Here is a 21,766-nt window from a genome sequence, read left to right on the forward strand (position 1 = left end):
ATTTTTTTTTGTGATGTAACCACAAATTCATGGTTTCGGATTTTCCTTTTACTTGTGCTAGAAGACCTACCTACCTGCCTTTCATGATTTTAGGTCAACGGGAAGTACCTACCCTACAGATTTTCTTGACAAACACAACGGGCTGACGGACGGACGAATGGACAGATAGACAGACAGACACGCAGACATACAGACAGACAGATAGTCAGACAGACAGCCGGACAGACATCATAGTGATCCTATAAGGGTTCCGTTTTTGAGGTACGCAACCCTAAAAATGGCGTCTCTTCTTTCTCTAGGATAAGCTCCTTATTAGTTGTGCACTTCTAGTATTTTCCTCCAATTTTAGCGCACTTTTTTATTTTAAAAAAACAGGTTCCCTAAGATAACCTCCTTACTAGTTGTGCACTCCTAATATTTTACTACGGTTTCGCTACAGCAGTGCTACCTACGGTCTGTATTTAGTTCTTTCTGTATGTATACTACGACAGCCGCTACGGACCTTTTCTGCTTAGCACAGGTCTCCTCTCAGAGTGAGAAGGTTTTTGGCTTTAGCCTACCACGCTGGCCAAGTGCGGATTGGCAGACTTCACACACCTTTGAGAACTTTATGAAGAACTCTCAGACATGCAGTTCACGCCTCACGATCCTTGATGTTTTCCTTCACCGTTAAAGCAAGTGATAGGTATTTAATTTCTTAAAACGCACATATTATCCGAAAAGTCAGAGGTGCGTGCGGGATCGAACCCCGGACCTACAATAAGGTGACGGACGTCCTAACCACTAAGCTATTACAGTTTTTCAGTATTGAACTGGCGATAGATGATGATCAGTAACTCAAGTGAGCAAAAAAAAATTATTGTTGCTCATGAAATGGAACATAGCTACGAGTATCTTACCATAATATTATTATTGTTTATGTCGACCATATCAATACGGTAGTCAAAAATATATATTTTTTTATTTTTCGTAGCACGTATTGAAAGTCTTTATTTTTGCTCTCCCCGCAGTTGTTAAAACGTTTATTGTTCTATAGGAGTATTTTGGAAACGACGGTTTTTGGACCGATTTGCATAGGATAATTTTGTTGTAGGTATGTCTAGAAACCTATAGGGTACTTCCCATTGACCTAGAATCATGAAATTTGGCGGGTAGGTAGGTCTTATAGCACAAGTACAGGAATAAATCTGAAAACCGCGAATTTGTGGTTAAATCATTAAAAAAAATTAAAATGTGTTTCAATTTTCAAAGTAAGATAACTATACCTACCAAGTGGGGTATCATATGGAAGGGCTTTACTTGTACATTCTAAAACAGATTTTCATTTATTTTTATGTGTAATAGTTTTTGATTTAACCTTAAAAAAGTTAGAAAAAAAACCCGAGTACGGAACCGAGTCTGACTCGCACTTGGCCGGTTTTTTTAAAATGTAAATAATACAAATTTCTGTGGTGGCCCCATAAAAATTTCCGGATCCAACACCTTGATCCTGATGCTGTAGGGTTACTGCCCGCCTAAGTAATAAAGATTCAGGAAGTGTTCATAGTGAATTAATATTGTAGGTACTTACCAAGCAATGACTTTATTCTTGGACTCCAAGTCCCAACTGCTTAATCCTCATGATGCAGATTACGGCACTCCTAAACTATGTAGGTACTTTATAACCATCGATGTTTATAACACCCCCGATAAGTGAAGGTTACAGTAACTAGAAAAGAGCTGATAACTTTCAAACGGCTGAACCGATTTTCTTGGATTAGGTATACTTAGCTAATGCTTAGCTACCTATTCCGCGCCTACGATCCAAAGTAGCCGAGTTTTCCAAAACATCATTTTCTAATAAATAATTATGTATCCAGGCAACTTCCATCGTGACAGCTTGACATTTTCAATTGACATACTTATTAATATTATGAACCTAACGGTTAGTTAACCTTCTTTTCTACAAAAAAACTAGAAAAGAGCTGATAACTTTTAAACGGCTGAACCAATTTTTTTGGATTATAGCTAAGAACACTCTCGATAAAGCCACCTTTCAAACAAAAATAAAATAAATTAAAATTGGTTCATTCGTGTAGGCGCTACGATGCCACAGACAGATACACACGTCAAACTTATAACCCCCCTTTTTGGGTCGGGGATTAGGTACTTCACGCATTGATTCCTAGTTTATTTCACTATGCTTGCCCGACGTCAAACATAAGTACCTACTTACATTACTTACACGTGTAGAAACAAAAATTATTTTTTAATTTGTAGTGGTTTTGGAAGTCGGTTTTTAATACCTAAGTACCTGTATACTTATTTTAGTAAGCTTTTTTAACCCCCGACCAAAAAAGAGGGGTGTTATAAGTTTGACGTGTGTATCTGTGTATCTGTCTGTGGCATCGTAGCTCCTAATGAACCGATTTTAATTTAGTTTTTTTTTTGTTTGAAAGGTGGCTTGATCGAGAGTGTTCTTAGCTATAATTCAAGAAAATCGGTTCAGCCGTTTGAAAGTTATCAGATCTTTTCTAGTTATTACTGTAACTTCACTTGTCGGGGGTGTTATAAATTTTTAATTTACACTTGTATTGTAACTAAGTAGTGTTGCTTGGTACCTAAAATATCAATTCACCAGTAAAACTTTCCAAATCCACACAGCTTAGGGGTTCAGTAGATACCTTGCAGCATCTTGCAGCAGCAGCAGATTGAAGAGATGGGACTTGGAATCTATACTAATAAATAAAATTGGAGTGTCTGTCTGTAATTTCGAAATAACTACCGCATTTTAAGGTCATATGGTTATTTGAACGATACTATAACTGAATCACACGTTTTTCAAATTTTTGTCTGTCTGTCTGTTTGAAAAGGCTAATCTTGGGAACGGCTGAACTGATTTTGACGGGATTTTCACAGACAAGTAGAGAATTGACCAGGGAGTAACATAGGCTACTTTTTAACCGACTTTCAAAAAGGGAGTTGTGTTTTTCTACCTATGTACACCGAAATCTCCGAGATTTCTGAACCGATTTGCGTCATTTCTTTTTTAATCGATAGAGGAACTTTGCGACATTGTTTCATAAAAAATGTGGAGTCCGACTCCTCAGTCCTGATGCTGCAGGGGATCTAACCAATCCACGCGGGCGAAGCTGCGGGCATCAGCTAGTTCAAAAATAAAACGTAAACTGACTGAAAAATCCGATTACAATGTAAAGGATTATTTAAATGATACGAAAGCTTGGGAATGAGTTGCCAATCAGCTTTGATAGTTCTAAGTACCTACCTACTTACCTACAAGTACCTAAGAAATTACACAAAATTCTACGGGAGGTCCTTTACGGTATATGCAGTACAACTGTGGAATGACCTCCCCAAGAATATTCGAAGCTCGAAATCCCTGCCCATTTTTAAAAATCGTTTGAAAGAATTCTACTTATCTATGCCATAATAGTTTAAATATTGTTTTTATTTATTATATTATTATTTTTTATATTATATGTATCCCTTTTATATTATATGCAAGTAACTATATTGTCATATATAGCATATACATATATATTTATATATAAATATATTTGATTCAATATAATATGTACATATTTTTTTTTATATTCAAAATATATACATATTATCTCTCTTTCAAAATCTACAATGTATACCTAATCTCAAAGGACGAAGCAATGAGGTATAATTGAATAATATAATATAATATGTACATATTTTTTTTTATATTCAAAATATATACATATTATCTCTCTTTCAAAATCTACAATGTATACCTAATCTCAAAGGACGAAGCAATGAGGTATAATTGATGATTAAACGAACTTACCTGAAGTGAAGTTCTATCCCAATTATACGAGTTGCTTCGTCCGAAGAGATTAGGTCCCTCCCAGCCCTAGGACCCCTGATAAGTGAAATATTAATGTTCCAGGCAGGCTTTCAACTAAATGAGATGGGAACGCTCCAGTGGTACCAACAAAAAATACAAAAAATAGAAGTGCAGATTTTCTGCTTTCAAACAAGTGGTAGAAAGGCAATACTTAGACGTATTACTAAAATTATATAATATATATGTAAAGGATTATTTAAATGATACGAAAGCTTGGGAATGAGTTGCCAATCAGCTTTGATAGTTCTAAGTACCTACCTACTTACATTAAATATTATTATATAAACGAGAAAAATTGTCTCGTTTCAAAATTTTTATTTATTTAATATTTGGCGCGGTTATTTTGGAGTAATATTGGCATCAAATTGGCTCTTATTCGCGAAATACCCCGTGGTATTATTTTCACCTTTGATATGCGATACTAACAGCACTTTTTGTTTCAGGGGCCTCAACGGGCAGCGCCTGCTCTGCGGGCTTCCTGGTTGCCGCAGTCGGGGCTCCGCGCGCTTATAGACGCTATTGTGTAGTGTTTTAGTGTTTTTCTTTTTACGTGTTTTGAAGTATGAACCCCAGTGCTTCTCAAGGTGAATACCTAGAATGCTCCCACTGTAGCGATGGCAGGCGGTTTAAGGGTCGCAAAGGCCTTAATATTCACATCGCACGTTGTCACGGACCGCCTACACGGCCTCTTACATGCCCAAATTTAATGTGCGATCAAACCCAATCAGGAAGCGATAACCAGGTACCATTTGAAATTGTATTATCCAAATATAGTCAAAATATCCCATTAGTAAAACGCATTCCCCGAGGAGCTAGGATATCGTTAGCTAGATCCTTATCGCATACTATCCAAAATGTACTATCAAATTCACTTTTGGATTGGCAAAACCTCTTTTTTTTCGCATACAGACATTTCTATGTAAATAAAACAGAAAGCGGGTCGTTATGTAGTAAATTAAAAAAAAATAGTTTGGCTAATCGCGTTTTTCCAATTCCTGACTGCTCTTTTCGTACACAAAATTATAATTTGAAGAAAATTGTGGAAAACAAAGTTATGGATGGGGATCTTAAAAACGCTGCCCGCATTTTGTTTTCTAATGATACACTAGCTCCATTCAATGATATAACGCTAGAAGCTTTACGTGAAAAGCATCCTTTACCAAATATCGATTCTTTGCTGCCAGACCCACCTTCTAACACTTCTCACTTACAGATAAAGGACGAAGATACTTACGCTGCGATAATGTCGTTTTCTAGTGGCTCTGCTGGCGGCATGGACGGCATAACGCCACAACATCTTAAGGATCTTGTGGGAGTTACTGCTGGGGACGCCGGCAGGGCGCTACTGAGCGACATTACCAGACTTTGTAATCTCATGTTATCTGGCGAGGTAAATTCATCCTTTTTACCATTCCTTTATGGTGCGAGGCTTTGTGCTTTTAATAAGAAAGATGGCGGCATCCGTCCCATCGCTGTTGGTTGTACGTTTCGCCGTTTGGCGTCAAAATTAGCGTGTAAACACATAGTCTCTACCCTAAAGGATAAATTCCAACCTATTCAAGTTGGATTCGGCAGTAAAGGAGGTTGTGAAGCAGCAGTTCATTCGGCTCGTACATTCTTAGCGAATGGCGAGGTTGAAGTACTGCTGAAAGTAGATGTAAAGAATGCCTTTAATTCTTTGGACAGGGCAACTTTGCTGACCGAAGTCTCAACGCAACTTCCTGAAATTTATCCATATGTCTGGCAATGTTACAGCTCAGCTTCAAAATTATTTTTTGGAGATAGCGATATTAAGTCTTCTGTAGGCGTTCAGCAGGGGGATCCTTTAGGTCCGGCCTTGTTCAGCTTAGGGATCCATAACCATATTTCAAATTTAACATCTAAATTTAACATATGGTATCTTGATGATGGAACCATTGGGGGCAACGTGGATGACGTTCTAAAAGATCTTAACCATATTAAGCAACAGTTTGGCAAAATTGGTTTAGAACTAAATTTTTCGAAATGCGAATTGTTTTTCACAGAAAAACTGTCGCAAGATAGAATACGATTGGCCTCTGATTTATTTAACGAAATTACCCCTAGCATTAAGATACTCAATAAACATTCACTTTGCCTCCTTGGTGCTCCTCTTTATAATGAATCCATACAACCACTTTTGGATCAAAAAATTAGAACATTTTCGGCTAATACCGACAAATTGGGCGCTCTAAATTCTCACATTGCATTTTCGATCCTAAAATATTGCCTTTTCGTACCTAAATTAATTTATATCCTTCGCGCGAGCCCAATTTGGAAATTTCCTGGACTACTCGATAATATGGATGCCACCCTTAAAAGTACACTAGAACAAATTCTAAATTTAACTTTTGATGAGCACTCCTGGAACCAAGCTACTTTACCGGTCAAGTACGGTGGCATCGGCGTGAGGAAAATTTCCAGTGTAGCTCTTCCAGCTTTTCTGTCCTCTGTGCATAGTATAAGAGAGCTTAGCTCTCAAATTCTCAAATCAAATTCAATATCATTGACCTATGCCACAGAGGCCCTAGAGAGTTGGAAGGTCAGATGTCCCAATGTCGATATTCCAAAGGAACGTTCTACACAAAAACTTTGGGATTTGCCATTGGTTCAGCTGACACATTCAAATTTGCTGCAAAATCTTACAAGTGACAGAGATCAAGCCAGGCTCCTAGCATTATCGGAAAAGGAATCTGGGTATTGGCTTCATGCCTTGCCATCCAAAAATCTCGGCACCCTTTTAGATAATGAAAGTTTTCGTGTGGCTCTAGGTCTCAGATTGGGAACACCGCTGTGCCATCAGCACAGATGTCCGTGTGGAAAAGAGGTTGATAAATTTGGAATTCACGGACTCTCTTGCCAAAGGAGCGCTGGTAGGCTATTTAGGCATGGCTCTCTTAACGACACGATCAAAAGGGCTCTTGCCACCATAGACGTTCCTGCGCTCATTGAGCCGGCAGGGATTAGTCGGGATGATGGCAAGAGACCTGATGGATTGACGCTGGTTCCCTGGGAACGGGGACGGGCGCTAATGTGGGACGCAACGTGCGTTGACACATTGGCCCCGTGTCATATCAGGGAGACAGTATCAAGACCGGGAGCCGCAGCAGAAATGGCTGAAAACGGCAAGCGGCGCAAGTATGCCTCTCTTATTGAGAGTTACATTTTTGTTCCGTTTGCCGTGGAGACCCTGGGGCCATGGAGTCTTAGTGCAAAGAAATTTTTACGAGACATTTCACCGCGTTTAATAGCCTCATCGGGTGACAGAAGGGCTGGCTCATTTTTTGCGCAACGGATCAGCCTGGCTGTCCAACGCGGAAATGCAGCCAGTATTCTTGGCACCATTCCACGCGGGCATGATTTGTACAGTAATTAGATAAGGCTAGCTTTAAGTTTTATTGTAATATTTTCACACATTATTATAATTAAAAAAAAAAAAAAAGTAGACCAATTTATATATTATATATATATAATTACTTTTTATGTTTATTAGTATATATATAAATCTTTGTAAAAAAAAATTCCTTGCGACTTGGTACTATCCAACCTCCTTCCTAGAACTTCTCCTTTCAGCAAAGGTTGCCTGGTAGAGATTGCTCCAAGCAATAAGGCCGCCTTTGCACACAATTGTTTTTTTCTGTTTTCTTCTTACTGTGTTGTTATCCTTATATGTGTTTTTTGTGTGCAATAAAGAGTTTCTATCTATCTATCTATCTATCTATCTAAGTGATTTTGTAATGTGGTGATAACAAAAAAAAAGAATAAGCACCCGCCAGGGTTTGTTGTGGGCTCTTCTCAGACTTTGGCGCGTTTGGAATCCTCGTAGCTTTGGTTTTAAGTAAACGTAATTAATTATCACCACTACCTAGGTATATCATTTTTCAAATCTAACAAAGCGGACAAACAAAAGGTGTAAGTACTTACAATTAGTAGGTAGGTACCTATCTTGAATTAATGATTTTGATTTTGAAAATAAAGCCTATGCTTGGCATTCACAATATTATTTCACCAAGAACAGTTTCTGGTTCTCTACGGTTTAGGAGTGCTGTACCCTGCATCATCAGGTTTGAGGAGTTCAGACTAGGAGTAGGTATAATCATGAAGCCGTTGCTTGATACCTAAAATATCAATTCACTATCAGAAATTCGCGAATCCTCACGGCTTAGGAGTACCTTGCAGCATCAGAGTTGAGAAGTTGGATCCAGAAATGTATGTGGGACCACCACGCCCACGGTAACTTTTACTGTTGATTAAAAAAAATTGGATATGGGTCCAGAAACCTCGAAAAAATCGGTGTAAGTATATACTACGTTAAAAAAACCGAAAATCGGGCCGAATTGAGAACCACCTCCTTTTTGGAAGTTGGTTAAAAATACCTACTCATGCTAAAAACTTTGCAGGCGTTGTGTACGTGTTTATGCGACTCTCTGCGTGCATCTGATGGTGGCAACAACGGACACACACCCTACCGCGACGGGCGCCGTAGCCACACTAAAAGAAGGAAGTCTATTTTTTTCCAAATGAGTATGTTTTCAGGCGGCGCTTACGCAATTACATAATGACAACCCCTTCCGTCGTCGCCCGCAATATGGCTTCCGGGCGGGGTTTTGTGATCAGCAACGCCTCCACCAAAAATACAAGCTCCTTGCTAGCTCTAAAGTCCTATTACTTTAGTTGAATTTTCGCGCACTTTTTAGTAGTGGAAGTGACCGCGAAATTCAAATTTAATTAATTAATTTGTTTTTTCACAATTTGTAAACTAATACGAAAACGTAGGCTTATGGCATTTTAATTCCGCACTGGATTAGGGTATTTTCCCTGATTTCACTACGTAAGGACTGACGCTGGTGGTGCCATAAAGACCAAAAGATCACTATGCAAAAATGCAGTGTGTTCTAAAGAAATCGCTTCTTATGGAGGCTCATGGACGGTCTACAGTTTATTTGTAATAAGTGCCCGTATTTTTTTTTTTTTTTTTTCAAATAAGAATTAATAGAATTAGCTTTTATTTGGAGAGGAGAATATTATTACGAACTACACTATTACCATTAGGTGAGATCACAGTCCAACTGAACGCGATATCGATGAAAAATGTTTCAATAACGATTTGTTTCCTGGCAAGAACAATGAACGGATTTTTCTCTGGACCTGGGCCGAACTATAAATTACCGGCAGTGCGCGAGTGCCACTAAATAATAAATCGTCCGTGCCGGTCGCACTCCACTCATATTCATAACCTATGGGCAACCGGGGCTTTTATTCAATCAGACAATCGACTCCAAATAAATACCTATAAAGATTATCGCTTGTTTACAACCACTTCTAGCGTTTTTAGGCTTCCATATCTCTAGAGAAAATATGAACCTTTATAGGATCGCCTTGTTGATTATGGTACCTATAGTAAGGTACTATATACCTATAGTACGCGACAGGTCGAGATGGCAATTTTGAAATTTTGACGAACTTCCTAGCGCAGTGGTAAGCGCTGTGGTCTTATAATTGAAAGGTCCTGGGTGCGTTTACGAGCACAGTGAATTTGGGAATTCGAATTTTTCAAATTGAATGAATCTAATATACATATAAACTTGGTATATTGAATTCAAAGCTGTGAAACATTTATTATGTTTACCTTCTCAATGAATTAATCACTTTCATTAATTGCACCTAAACATAAACCATTATAGGCCCTTCAAAAATTATAAGTACCTATGTATTAAAGATTTCTCTTTTTAACCCCCGACCCAAAAAGAGGGGTGTTATAAGTTTGACGTGTGTATCTGTGTATCTGTGTGTCTGTGTATCTGTGTATCTGTCTGTGGCATCGTAGCGCCTAAACGAATGAACCGATTTTAATTTAGTTTTTTTTGTTTGAAAGGTGGCTTGATCGAGAGTGTTCTTAGCTATAATCCAAGAAAATCGGTTCAGCCGTTTGAAAGTTATCAGCTCTTTTCTAGTTAATGTAACCTTCACTTGTCGGGGGTGTTATAAATTTTTAATTTACATTTGTTATAGGTGTGGTATTCGAGCAGCACTCTGAGGAGATACAGGAGGCGTTCAAATTCGCCATGCTGCAGTATTCTAACAGCAAGAACAAGACACGGCTCGACTTCCAGCTCTTTGTGGACATCATCAATACGGCTGACGCTTTCAAGCTCTCGCGACTGAGTGAGTACCTACCTAGATACTTCGTTTTAAGTTCTGTACCTACTGCCAACTGTTTTATATGAAAGCCACTATACTGGCGAAAGTTCTTAAGCCAGGACGTTCGTTTACGTATGTGCGTTCGTCGGCAATCCGTAAGTAGGTACATATCATTCTGATGGCGTTTTAGTCACTATAATATTATTATTTGCGAACTAATTCTCAATACTTTAGCTTTGTTATTATATTTCAACAGGCGTTTTTCCCTTACATCTCATTATTTTTTACCTATCGCCGCAACAGTTCACTACTGAACACGGGTTTCCTCTCGGAATGAAAAATGTTTATGCCATAGTTCACTATGTTGGCCAAGTGTGGATTGACAGGCTTCACACACCTTTGAAAACTCTCCTAAATGCAGGTTTCTTTATAACTTGTAGGTGCAGAGCTGACATTTCTTTAGGTCCGCTAGAAATGTTAGCGTTTATTGATCTTAATATTACACTTGAAAATATTAAACTTAACCAGCAGAATAGACTGAATAAATTTTATATGAAAGTCTAACCGGAATCACGAGAAATCGTTAAAAAATTTGTGCATGCTGACCAATAGTGCGCCTGATTCATAGATAATGCGTATAGACTGCCTGATAATTTGCTACTGCTTAATGAGCAGGCGCGTCAAGAACAAATCAACATTTGGTTGGCCTTTCAAAAAAATATTCTCTCTTTGTGCATTATGATAGACATCATAAGGAAATCTAGATGTCAAGCAATGGATGTTTTTGGTTGATTATGATGGTGATTTTATTACATTGTATGTCATTCGGGATAGGTAAATCTATTGCATATTATTAACAAGACGTGGGCTAACTTCCAGCTCTTTGTGAACATCATCAATACGGCTGACGCTTTCAAACTCTCATGACTGAGTGAGTGCCTCCCTACTTCGTTTTAAGTTCTGTGCTGCCAACAATTCTCTACTATCGGCAGCCCGTACGTACTTCTTCTTCTAGTGCCATCTCCTACCGGAGGTTGGCAATTCACCGTTGCCCTAAACAATGACACTGAACTCATGTTGAACCACTGCACTGACGATACGTTACGTTCGTCAGAAATCCGAACGTATGTACGTAAGTACAATATCATTCTGATGGCGTTTTAATCCCTATATTATTTGTGAACTAATTCACAATACTTTAGCTTTGCTATTATTTTTATACAGGCGTTTTCCCTTTACATCTCATTATTTTGCACCTATCACAGCACCAGTTCACTACTGAACACGGGTTTCCTCTCGGAATGAAAAAGGTTTATGCCATAGTTCACTACGTTGGCCAAGTGTGGATTGACAGGCTTCAAACACCTTTGAAAACACTTAGGTATTCAGGTTTTCCTATAACTTATAGGTGCAAAGGAGACATTTTTTAGGCCCGATAGAAATGGTAGCGTTTATTGATCATCATTTTATTACACTTGAAGGAATTAAATTATTTTAATAGAATAGATTGAATAAACGTTTTATAAAAATCTAACTGGAATCAAGAGAAACTGTCAAAAGAGTGTGCATGCTATCCAACAGTGCGCCTGATTCATAGATAATGCGTATAGACTACCTGATAGTTTGCTACGGCATAGTGAGCAGGAACATTAGGAATAAATCAATATACAACTTTTTGTTGGCCTCTTCCCCATACAAAAAAAATCTCCCTTTGTGCATTATGCTAGACATCTTACCCCCCGTCCACACACTGCCCGTGTGGCATGGGAAGAAGCGAGGAACGGAGGCAGAGACGTAGTGTGACCGCGTTACTCGCATGTTCCTCGTTCACGCCCATCGCTCCCTATTTTGTTGGTAAACTGTATGCAATAGCGGGCACGCTGCCACAGTTTTGACGTCCATCGCGTTGTAAAGGCAAGCGACCTAGTGCAGCGCGTCGCGATTAATTGCGCGAGTAGAGCAGTGTGTGGACACACAGTCGGGGAAGCCTAGCTGATGTCAAGCAAAGGTTGTCTTTTGGTTGATCATGATGATGATTTTATTACATGGTGTGGCATTCGGGATATCTATTGCATATTATTAATTAGAAGAGCTATGTATTAGCGCAGACGTAGGATGAAATACGGTTATTGGAATGCCTGCTTTGACGCGGTTATTGTGAAATTCTTTGCTTTGCACGGAACTCCGAGTATGCGGTTTGTTGTATTCTAATAATAATTATTATAATACATAATATTATTATATTGTACATGAGAAACATTCTTCATGTTCTAAGTATAAATCCGAAAGACAAAAGTATGTTTGTTTGTTGGTTTATCCTTCAATCTCATCACAATGGAGTAATGGATTGACGTGATTTTTTACGTGGGTATAGTTAAAGAACTGGAGAGTGACAGCTACTTTTTATCTTAGAAAATCAAACAGTTTCCACGGGATTCCCAGGTTTTTAAAAAACCTAAATCAACGTGGATGAAGTCACGGACATCAGCTAGGGAATCCCCTTAAGCTGGTGAGCTAGTAAGCTTCCTTTCCACTTTTAATATGTGTAGCTTCAAGTCAAGAGTGAATAGGCAGCTTCTTCTATATACTTATACTTAGGTATTTTTTCATTTGTATTTTCAGGAATAAAGCCCTTTATGCTTACTACGTGATTTTTGCATGGGTAGGTATAAGTAGTTGAGAACTTGTAAGTAGAGTGGCCTATGCTAATTTTAATCCTGAACGAAAAATAGATCACGTGGAATAGCAAGCTTTTTCACCCATTTGTCCTTCATTCACGCCACGCCAGAGTTGCAGATTGAAGTGATTCTTTGAATCAGAGGTACAGATGAGGACCTGTAGACTGTAGAGCGACAGAAGCTTTCTTTAATCCTGGACTAACAAATCGTTGCCCGCGGAATAGCATCCCATTTTTCTCGCATAGGGCATAGTTGAGGGTGGAAGGGGCTGAGGGACGAAGGTACGAGCAGTTCAGCAGTTCAGAGTTCAGTTCGTGTAGCGGCTACATTGCATGCGCGCGCGCCGAAGCCGCTTGAATTCGTATAGGTCCCGGCGCAGTGTAAGTTGTAAATATAAGTCCTTAAATAGGGGTTAGTGTTCGTGTTTTGTGTCTAGACTATTATAATAGTCTAAAGTGATACCTGTGTGGTGGGCAATATGTTGCCAAGATGTGTAATGTGTGTGAATCGTGCTAAAAAGTGTTCATCGAGTGCGTGTGGAGACCTCTGTGAAGGATTTCGAGTAAGTTGTTTTGAAAACTGCTTCCCAGCTTAAGTACCTAGGTACTCTGTAGCCACCTGTACCCACTAAGTATAGACTATAAGTAGATACAGTTAAGTATATAAGCCCAGGTATAAGCTGGTTTTCAATTAAGTGGAATTCTGACATTTCTTAATGTTACCAGAGATAAAACAGTTAAAAATAAATAAATTGAATTAAATATAAAATGCTGTCTATAGATACTAAGAAGGCATAAATTTAAAAAAATGTTAATTAATAGAGCATTAGGCATATTAATTTCAAGTAGGTAGGTACCTAATACACTTTATCATACCACTCTAAACATCAATGTCGAAACTTTGTCGAAACAATTAATCTGGGAGAAACAGAAAAACAAACAAGTTTATGGGTTTCGCCCTATTTAAGTATAAGGCAAAACATAAAGGTATGATCCACTAGCCGATGCCCGCGACTTCGCCCGCGTGGATTTAGGTTTTTTGAAATCCCGTGGGAACTAAAAACTGGGGGGGAAAAGTAGCCTATGTGTTAATCCAGGATATTATCTATCTCCATTCCAAATTTCAGCCAAATCCGTCTAGTAGTTTTTGCGTTAAGGAGTAACAAACATACACACACATACAAACTTTCGGTTTTATAATATTAATGTGATGGGGCAAAACGACTAATCTTAGGTAAGGTAGGCTTTACGTTTACATATTATATTGACAGAGATTTAGGATAATTTGTCTAAACAATGTCTAAAATGACACAAGTCCACCCATTGATTTTGAAAGAGCCACAGTCCACCGAATTAAATACCTATTAATTTTCCAATTTTGTCAAAGTCAGTTAGGGATCCGTTCGTACTCGTACCTATTAATCATATTTTTAACCCCCGACCTCCCCCGACCAAAAAAGAGGGGTGTTATAAGTTTGACGTGTGTATCTGTGTATCTGTCTGTGGCATCGTAGCTCCTAAACTAACGAACCGATTTTAATTGATCGAGAGTGTTCTTAGCTATAATTCAAGAAAATCGGTTCAGCTGTTTGAAAGTTATCAGCTCTTTTCTAGTTATTACTGTAACCTTCACTTGTCGGGGGTGTTATAAATTTTTAATTTACACTTGTTCTGTTTTATTGAATCGTACAAGTTGTCAGTTGTATTTGTTTATTATACTAGATAGGGACAAGGAAATGGAGACAAGTTGAGTTGTTACATTTCTAAGGAACCATGTGTATCGTTAGAATTTTATATAAATGCCGATATCAATACCTCGCGAAATATTTACGAAGAGTTAGCAAATAACTGAAATATCTCCGCTAACCCGGGCCATCTTCGGGGGATTTTGTTATTAGTATCGTTTGTGTATACTATTAAAGTTATTGGATTGAATGGGACAATGGGTGGACGCCTGCGGCATACTGCGATAGCTACCGATATAACGCCCTGGCAACGATATCTATGAATCTACTAGATACGGCGCTTCATAATAACAACATGTTCCGACCAACATCCTGCATTCCTGTCAATCGGCATCCGCTTTAGGGGCAGTCCGTTTCTACGAACACTGATAAGTTAGAATAGACTATAGGTAGGTACTGAAGCTACATACACCTACTCAAATAATATGACAACGCGAATAAGAATTCAGATTTATTACGCACATTTAATTTTTATAATTCCGTAACTCAAAAGGAACACTTAGAAGTTGGGTCATTTTGTTGTCAATCTGTTGATTGAGTATTGTTTAAATTTATAATTTCAACATATTGTAATCCATCAGAATAATTGTAATATTACGTATATAAGATACACTTATTTAGTATTTGCACACCAAGACCTGGTAGAATGTGTAAGGTAACTTCAATCAAATGTACCCACATTCCAGCGAATAAACCATTATTTATTTATTTATTTTATTTATTTGTCTGTCAAGAAAACCTACAGGTTACTTTCCCGTTAACCTAGAATCATGAAATATGGCAGTCAGGCTGGTAGCACAAGTAAATATGAAAGTCCGAAAACGGTGAATTTTTGCTTAAATCACAAAAAAAAATGTTATTTCCTTGTACGATGGTACGGAACCCTCCGTGTGCGAGTCCAACGCGCACTTGATCGCTTTTTATGAATGGACTGCGGCAAAAGCCGATTACGATTGATAGGAGAGCGGACAACGATGTTTGTTGGAACGGGATGTTATTATGAAGCGCCGCATCTAGCGTAACATTAACATCTCTGGGTCCCTGAGCTTGGAGAGTGGGAGACAGTTTATGGCCGGCAACATATTGTCAGAAAGTGTCTGTCAGAAAACATTTGTGCAACAACAACTCCGCAGCATGCGATATTTGAGTGCCGTGTGTTTGATCAACAGGAACTTAGCGAACGGAAAAGAAGATACATTAACTCCCAAGAACCTGATTCCCAGAATGCTCAAGAACGAGGAGGACTGGGAAAAGTACGCTAGTTCATCAAACACATCATGAAAACGCGCGAAGATGACGAATGGGAGAGACAAAGACCCTAAAAGAACAGCTGCCTTCCTGACGCAATGCTTCGTGCAATTCCGGGAAGCCGTGAGCGGAGATACCGAAGAGTGGAGGAGGTTTTTAGTCCGTAGGTCACTGCGAAACACCGCGGTGGAGTCGGGCATGCCAGATGGTATCCATGAGGATTTTCCTCCTCCACACAAAAAAAAAAAATAACATTTGTATCCGACCAAAGGCCGATTTCTGGCCGATACTAAAGCCGAAGCCGATTAATTGGCTTTCGCCACAATCTTCGGCTGGGGCCAAAGCCGAAACCGGAACTTTAAAATAAGCTTAAGAAATTCTATTCAAGAGGGGCTAAAAATAAATTAAATCATGTTTTTTTAAAGTTCATGTGGACGTCTTGTTGAATTTGTCATAACCTAATAATAACATCAATTTATAATATTATGCCCGCGACATCCTCCCCGTGGATTTAAGTTTTGAAAACCCCGTTGGAAGTCTTTAATTTTCCGCGATAAAAAGTAACTTATGTTACTGTTCAAGTTTTTCAACTATATCTATGCAAAAAATCACGTCGATCCGCAGTTCTGTTGCAGCGTGGTTGAAGGACAAACCAACAACAAAAATATGCTTTCGCATTCATAGTATTAGTATTATATCATATGATAAAAACTAATTTAGCAATCACAATCAATGTAACATTATAGCTGAGTAGGCTTTTCAGAAATTGTCAGATTTTTCTGACAATATGTCGCTGCCCTATACGACACAATCACATTTACTTACAGCCTCTCCCATTACTATTTAGGATAAATTGGATCGGATTCCAACCCTTATCAACAAGATTTTTAAATGTATTAAAAGATTGTCTTATAAACTTACGGATTTAATAGGGTTTTTGGGAAATAGGGATTCGTGTATTGAACATCCTTTATTTTAACTCAAAGTCTGAATTCTTTAACTCCGCAATATGTAGTTTTATATCGGCTGTATTTTCTGTAATAGGTACATATTATCTAATAATCTAGCTTATGCCCGCGCCAAATTTCAGCCCGATCCGCCCAGTAGTTTGAGGTATGCGTTGGCAGATCAGTCAGTTAGACAGCCAGTCAGTCAAGTTTTCCTTTTATATATTTAGATAGCTAGGTACTTAATAAAGTTTACACAACATAAACGTTAGACAATTAGGTATAGGCTTTTTCTGTTAATCAGGACTAGCCCGGAGTCAGTTCACCCCCAGGCCTCAGCGAGCACGGAAAGTTGTCGGAGTTGCGCCTGATCTCCCTCTGGTCGTGTCGGATTTCCGTCCCATAGCACTATAAGAGAGAGGGAATAGACAGTGCTTCTATATTTGCGCACTATAATATCTCCCGCACTGATAAATGAATAAATAAGATTGTTTAGCTTCAACACAGAATAAGTAATTCAAGTTATATGTGTTTTAACTAATTAAATATACTTTAATAAAGATGAAGGACAACATCGTGAGGAAACCTGCATGCTCGAGAGTACTTCATTTTATTTGCATAAAGTCTGGCCAAACCTCTTCTCATTCTGCGAGGAGTCCTGTACTCAATAGGTAGTGCGCTGATGATTTTAATATGTTAACTTTTTAATTTATAAACTTAACTAGGTCAAATAGGTACTTTTAGAAATCTGATTTCCCACTGGATTATTAATTTACTGACTATGATACTCGTACGAACTTACATCAAAGGGCATAGTGGGAAAACATTTGGCTCATCCAGAGTATCTCATTATGAGTTATGATCGGACATATTACCTAAATTCAAAACATGTTTTAATTAAAGTTCAGAACGTAGTTTATATTGTTTTGTCATATTCTGAATCGTCAAAGGTGGCATGCGCTGCGTACGATATTGAAATAGAAATAAGTGCCACTAAATGACATAGTATCATAATATTATAATATGTGTAATATGAAAGGCAAAAATTAAATTAAAATAGCTTCGGAAATTTTACGTACGTACCTACTTATAATTGAATTTGAAAAAAAAAATTACGTTCTCAAAATCCTTTATAGAAAAGAACCTATAAAAACCCAAATCACAAGTATCTAGACCATAGAGATATTATACTAGACGCAACAGATTGAGATATAGGCATGCTATAGGTACGTTGATTTGATAAGTCCGTCAGTTTTTTCTTATCTGTACGAATATTATAAATGCGACAGCGTCTCTTTCTGTCTCCTAGCTTTACATGGCCCATCCATTGGATCGATATTGCGGAGTCTAGATAATAGATTCAAAAAATATATAAATGCCACTTCAATCCAGTCGCAAATAAAACAAGCCTAAGACAAAAAATAAGTGTAACACGCTTTAAACATTTTTATCAGCAAAAGGAAGTAAAAATTTATTCAAGATAGAAAAAAACAGGCCGAAGAACCGGAAATGCCATAAAAATCCGCGAAGCCGTCATTAGTCCGAGACGTGTTTTGATCAGGAAACGCCCGCTTTTTATCTTCTCTCGCAATTTAAAATGGAGCCCAAGAAAAATTCCTTCCATGAAATAAAAAGACGGAATGCACATCTTTCTTGCAAATCGTCAACAAGTTAGGTAATTTTTGACGCTTATTGCATCTATTTAGGAACAGATTTCTTCATCATCGTCATCACTAACCCATCAGTATGTAAGGTTTCCACTTGGAGCTTTGACCGTCGATTTATGGACAAACATGAGTTTTAAAACGGGGTTATTAAAAGTCATTTTACTTTAAAGCTTGAGTATTTTGCCGTTCAAATCCTATCAACGTTTTTGGTAAGATGTGAAATCTCATATTAAGCAAATGTATACTGTCCTACCTATAATAGGGCGTAGCTGTAGCGTAGCGCAGCAATGTCTTGCCGTAGCTACACCAGCCAGGTAACCTCCCAGTGTGCCTGGATGCTGCTGGTCCCTATTGGATGCGTCCGAGAGGAAGAGCAGTGTTCGGGCCGGTGCGCCCCGGTAACATGGCTAATAATTTCTCTTGGAAGAAATTGTTGGCTATGGCTAATGACCTGGCAGGGGGGGGAGGTTTCTCCGCGTGTCCCTCTGACTAGTAGAGGGCACAGTGGACGAAGCGAAGGATGGGATGCAGGCGACGTGCGCGTCCCGGGGTCGGAGGACGCACTTCGTTGGTGCGTCCCGGAGGTGCGGTGGTGGGGACCGAGTAGGTCCCCGGTGGAGGGTCTGCCTCGGCAGACGTCGCTGGCTGGGTCGCGGTTGTTTGCTTCGGCGTTCCCGTGACCCAGTCGCCAGGCGACGCGCAGTAGCGCCGCTGGGGTTTACTGGGTATTCCGGTCGCCTCTCGGCCGGCGAGTCCGACATACCCTCCCTCAGCTGGCTGGCTAGCTTCCGGGGGGGATGCGTAAATGCATTCCCCAGCGTCAACAAAAAAAAAAAAAAAAAGATTTGACGTAGCATACTTAACGCATCCCATCGTATTAGTAACGTGGTGGCGTAGTAAAATCCTATCGTAGCAGCTATAGCAAACTGTAGGCATAGTATAAGATTCTACATCTCACCAACCGTCGAAACACATTAATGTCAGAGTAAAATAGCTGTAAGTGTGCTTGATATAAAGTCGAAAATTCAGTACCACCGATTTAAATTTCACGATGTTTTCACTTGGAGCAATGGCTGTACATTTAGGGACGAACTTAAACTTTAAAACAAGGCAGTTTAAGATCTATTTTCTATAACGCTGAAGTCTGTTGACACTCGAAATCAACTTTGGTGAGACCTAAAATCGAATACTAAGCCTACTGTGTTAGCAGTAAAGTGGCGTAGCAGCAACTTGACATCGCAGCAACGTGACGTAGCACCATCGTGGCGTAGCAGCAATGTGGCATAGCAATAACGTAGCGTCAGAGTAAACTAGAGCGAGGGAACTCTTGGTTTGATTCTGAATAGACGATATATCAAATATTAGGCTATGGTGACGTAAAATCATAGAAAAATAGGACTATATTAGGGCTACCTGTGTCAAATGTACTACATTTGAAATCTGCCAGTGACGGCGAAGCTTCGACGGTTTGTTAGAAGTTTCCTAACTGTTGTGAACTGTGTAGCGTGGCAACGTGGCAATAACACGCAATAATGTGAATATTTAGGCGTATCACTAGCGTGCTTCTGTATAAAACTTTTGATTAGGAGTAAACAATCCAATAAAAAACAAAACAAAATTGTACTAAAATGTCATCCCAAATCGTTTCCCTTGTCACCCAAAACCTTTCAAGACCAATAAAACCGTAAGAACTTCACAAGTATACAGGTATACATATTATATTTATCGACCTACCAATACTTGGGTTTACCAATAGATTAGGCCGAGATTAAATTTCTTACGGCTTGTCTTTTCTGTAGACGTCTATATCTTCCCTTATTGAGTTTCATGTATTCTGTGCTTCATATTATTACGTCGGATTCTGAAGCCTTAGTAAAGTAGAGGTTTAGGAGTGGAATCGAAATACGACAGGTCACAGGTTCAACCTTTGGACTAATAAAGGTCTTCACACGTTGAATGCATAGATATTTTGTCATGTCAAAAATATGGTTTATCCTTAGACTAAACACTGAAATAGTACTTTGGTGATTTTCGTATTTTGCGATTTCGTGATTTTAGTCCTTAAGAGGGGTCTCTCCGTCACTCGCTCCATACAAACGTAGTTCTAATTTCATTTGAATATTAAGCAACCAAAATCCATGAAATTTTGCAGGCATGTTCTAGAAACTAATATCTATGCCTGTGGTTTTCCAGATTTCTGTAAAAATATTCGGTTACAAAGTTACGCGGTCTTAAAAATTCACAAACAAATCTTTGAGCCCTGTAATTTTAAAACTACATATTTTTAGAAAAATCTAAAACACCACAGACACAGATATTAGTTTCTAGAATATGTCTGCAAAATTTCATGGACTTTGGTTGCTTAATATTCAAATGAAATTGGAACTACGATTGTATAGAGCAAGTGACGGAGAGAGCCCTGTTAATTCAAGGATAAACCGAACTTTTGACATAAAAATTGACGCAAAGAACAAATATGGCGAGTGCATTCTCAAAATGTGTGCATTATACACAGACTCTACACTGACTCCACTCCGACTCAACTGACAATAAGGCACGGAGACGTGAGCTTTATATCGTGTTTCTTAAAGGGGAATTTTCATTTTGAAAGAAGTGTATGATACGGGACCTCACACCTCGTAGGTACTTTCTTCTTGTCAGAGTGTGAGCGAGTCCAATGAGCGAAGACCTTGTACTGATTATTTTTGGTACCTATTCTGAAAACAAGCTTTCGCCAGTTTATCAAAATTCAAATTTAAAATATTTTAATTCAATTAGACTTTTGCAAGTACTTTTAAATCGTCAAGAGCACCTACTAGTTCGGAATTCCTTCGTCTCGAATTGCCTATCGTCTACTAAATATTGTTTTTGTAATAAAATAGTGAGCAAATGAGCAGACGATGTTAAGTGATTACCGCCGCCCATGAACATTTACAGCACCAGAGTTACAGCCGATACGTTGCCGGCCTTTCAGAAATTTGTTAGTCCGCCCCTTGAATAACCCCATGTTGTAATCTAGTGGGAGCACCGCCGATGGGAGTTGATTTTTTTGCATGTGCGTGGAAAAAAGGATCTAGCACAACGGGCGGTCGAAATGCACCAGGCACCCAGGTGGTGAGGGTGAAATTTCTTGCGGTGGCGTGCGGTGCAGTTGTAGAAAAAGGAGGGTGGAATGAGGTCAAACAGCTCTTCAGAGCTTCAGAGATAAAAGCGATAAAACACGAAAAGAGAGCTAACATCTCAGCGGTGCTCCAGGCTTTCCAACGAGCCAGTTAGCTTGGGATCGTCCACACGTCGATCAGCCCGCCTTTGAATTCGATCAAATGGAAGGATTTGGTACCAAATGGAAGGAGTTAGTACCAAATGGAAGGAGTTAGTACCAAATGGAAGGAGTTGGTACCACATGGAAGGAGTTGGTACCAAATGGAAGGAGTTGGTACCTACTGGGG

General features: G+C 38.9%; 1 protein-coding gene across 1 annotated transcript in view; it reads left to right on the top strand.

Annotated features, from left to right (window-relative positions):
• The window catches only part of LOC123880516 (glutamate receptor 1-like), a 211,625-nt gene that overhangs the window by 61,294 nt on the left and 128,565 nt on the right, over positions 1-21,766 (top strand). Inside the window, exon 4 of the mRNA XM_045928663.1 lies at positions 9,905-10,057. Within this exon, the coding sequence (XP_045784619.1) occupies positions 9,905-10,057 (153 nt within the window). The remainder of the gene's footprint in view (positions 1-9,904; positions 10,058-21,766) is intronic.

The sequence above is a fragment of the Maniola jurtina genome, chromosome Z, assembly GCF_905333055.1.
Source record: "Maniola jurtina chromosome Z, ilManJurt1.1, whole genome shotgun sequence".
Classification (NCBI taxonomy): domain Eukaryota; kingdom Metazoa; phylum Arthropoda; class Insecta; order Lepidoptera; family Nymphalidae; genus Maniola; species Maniola jurtina.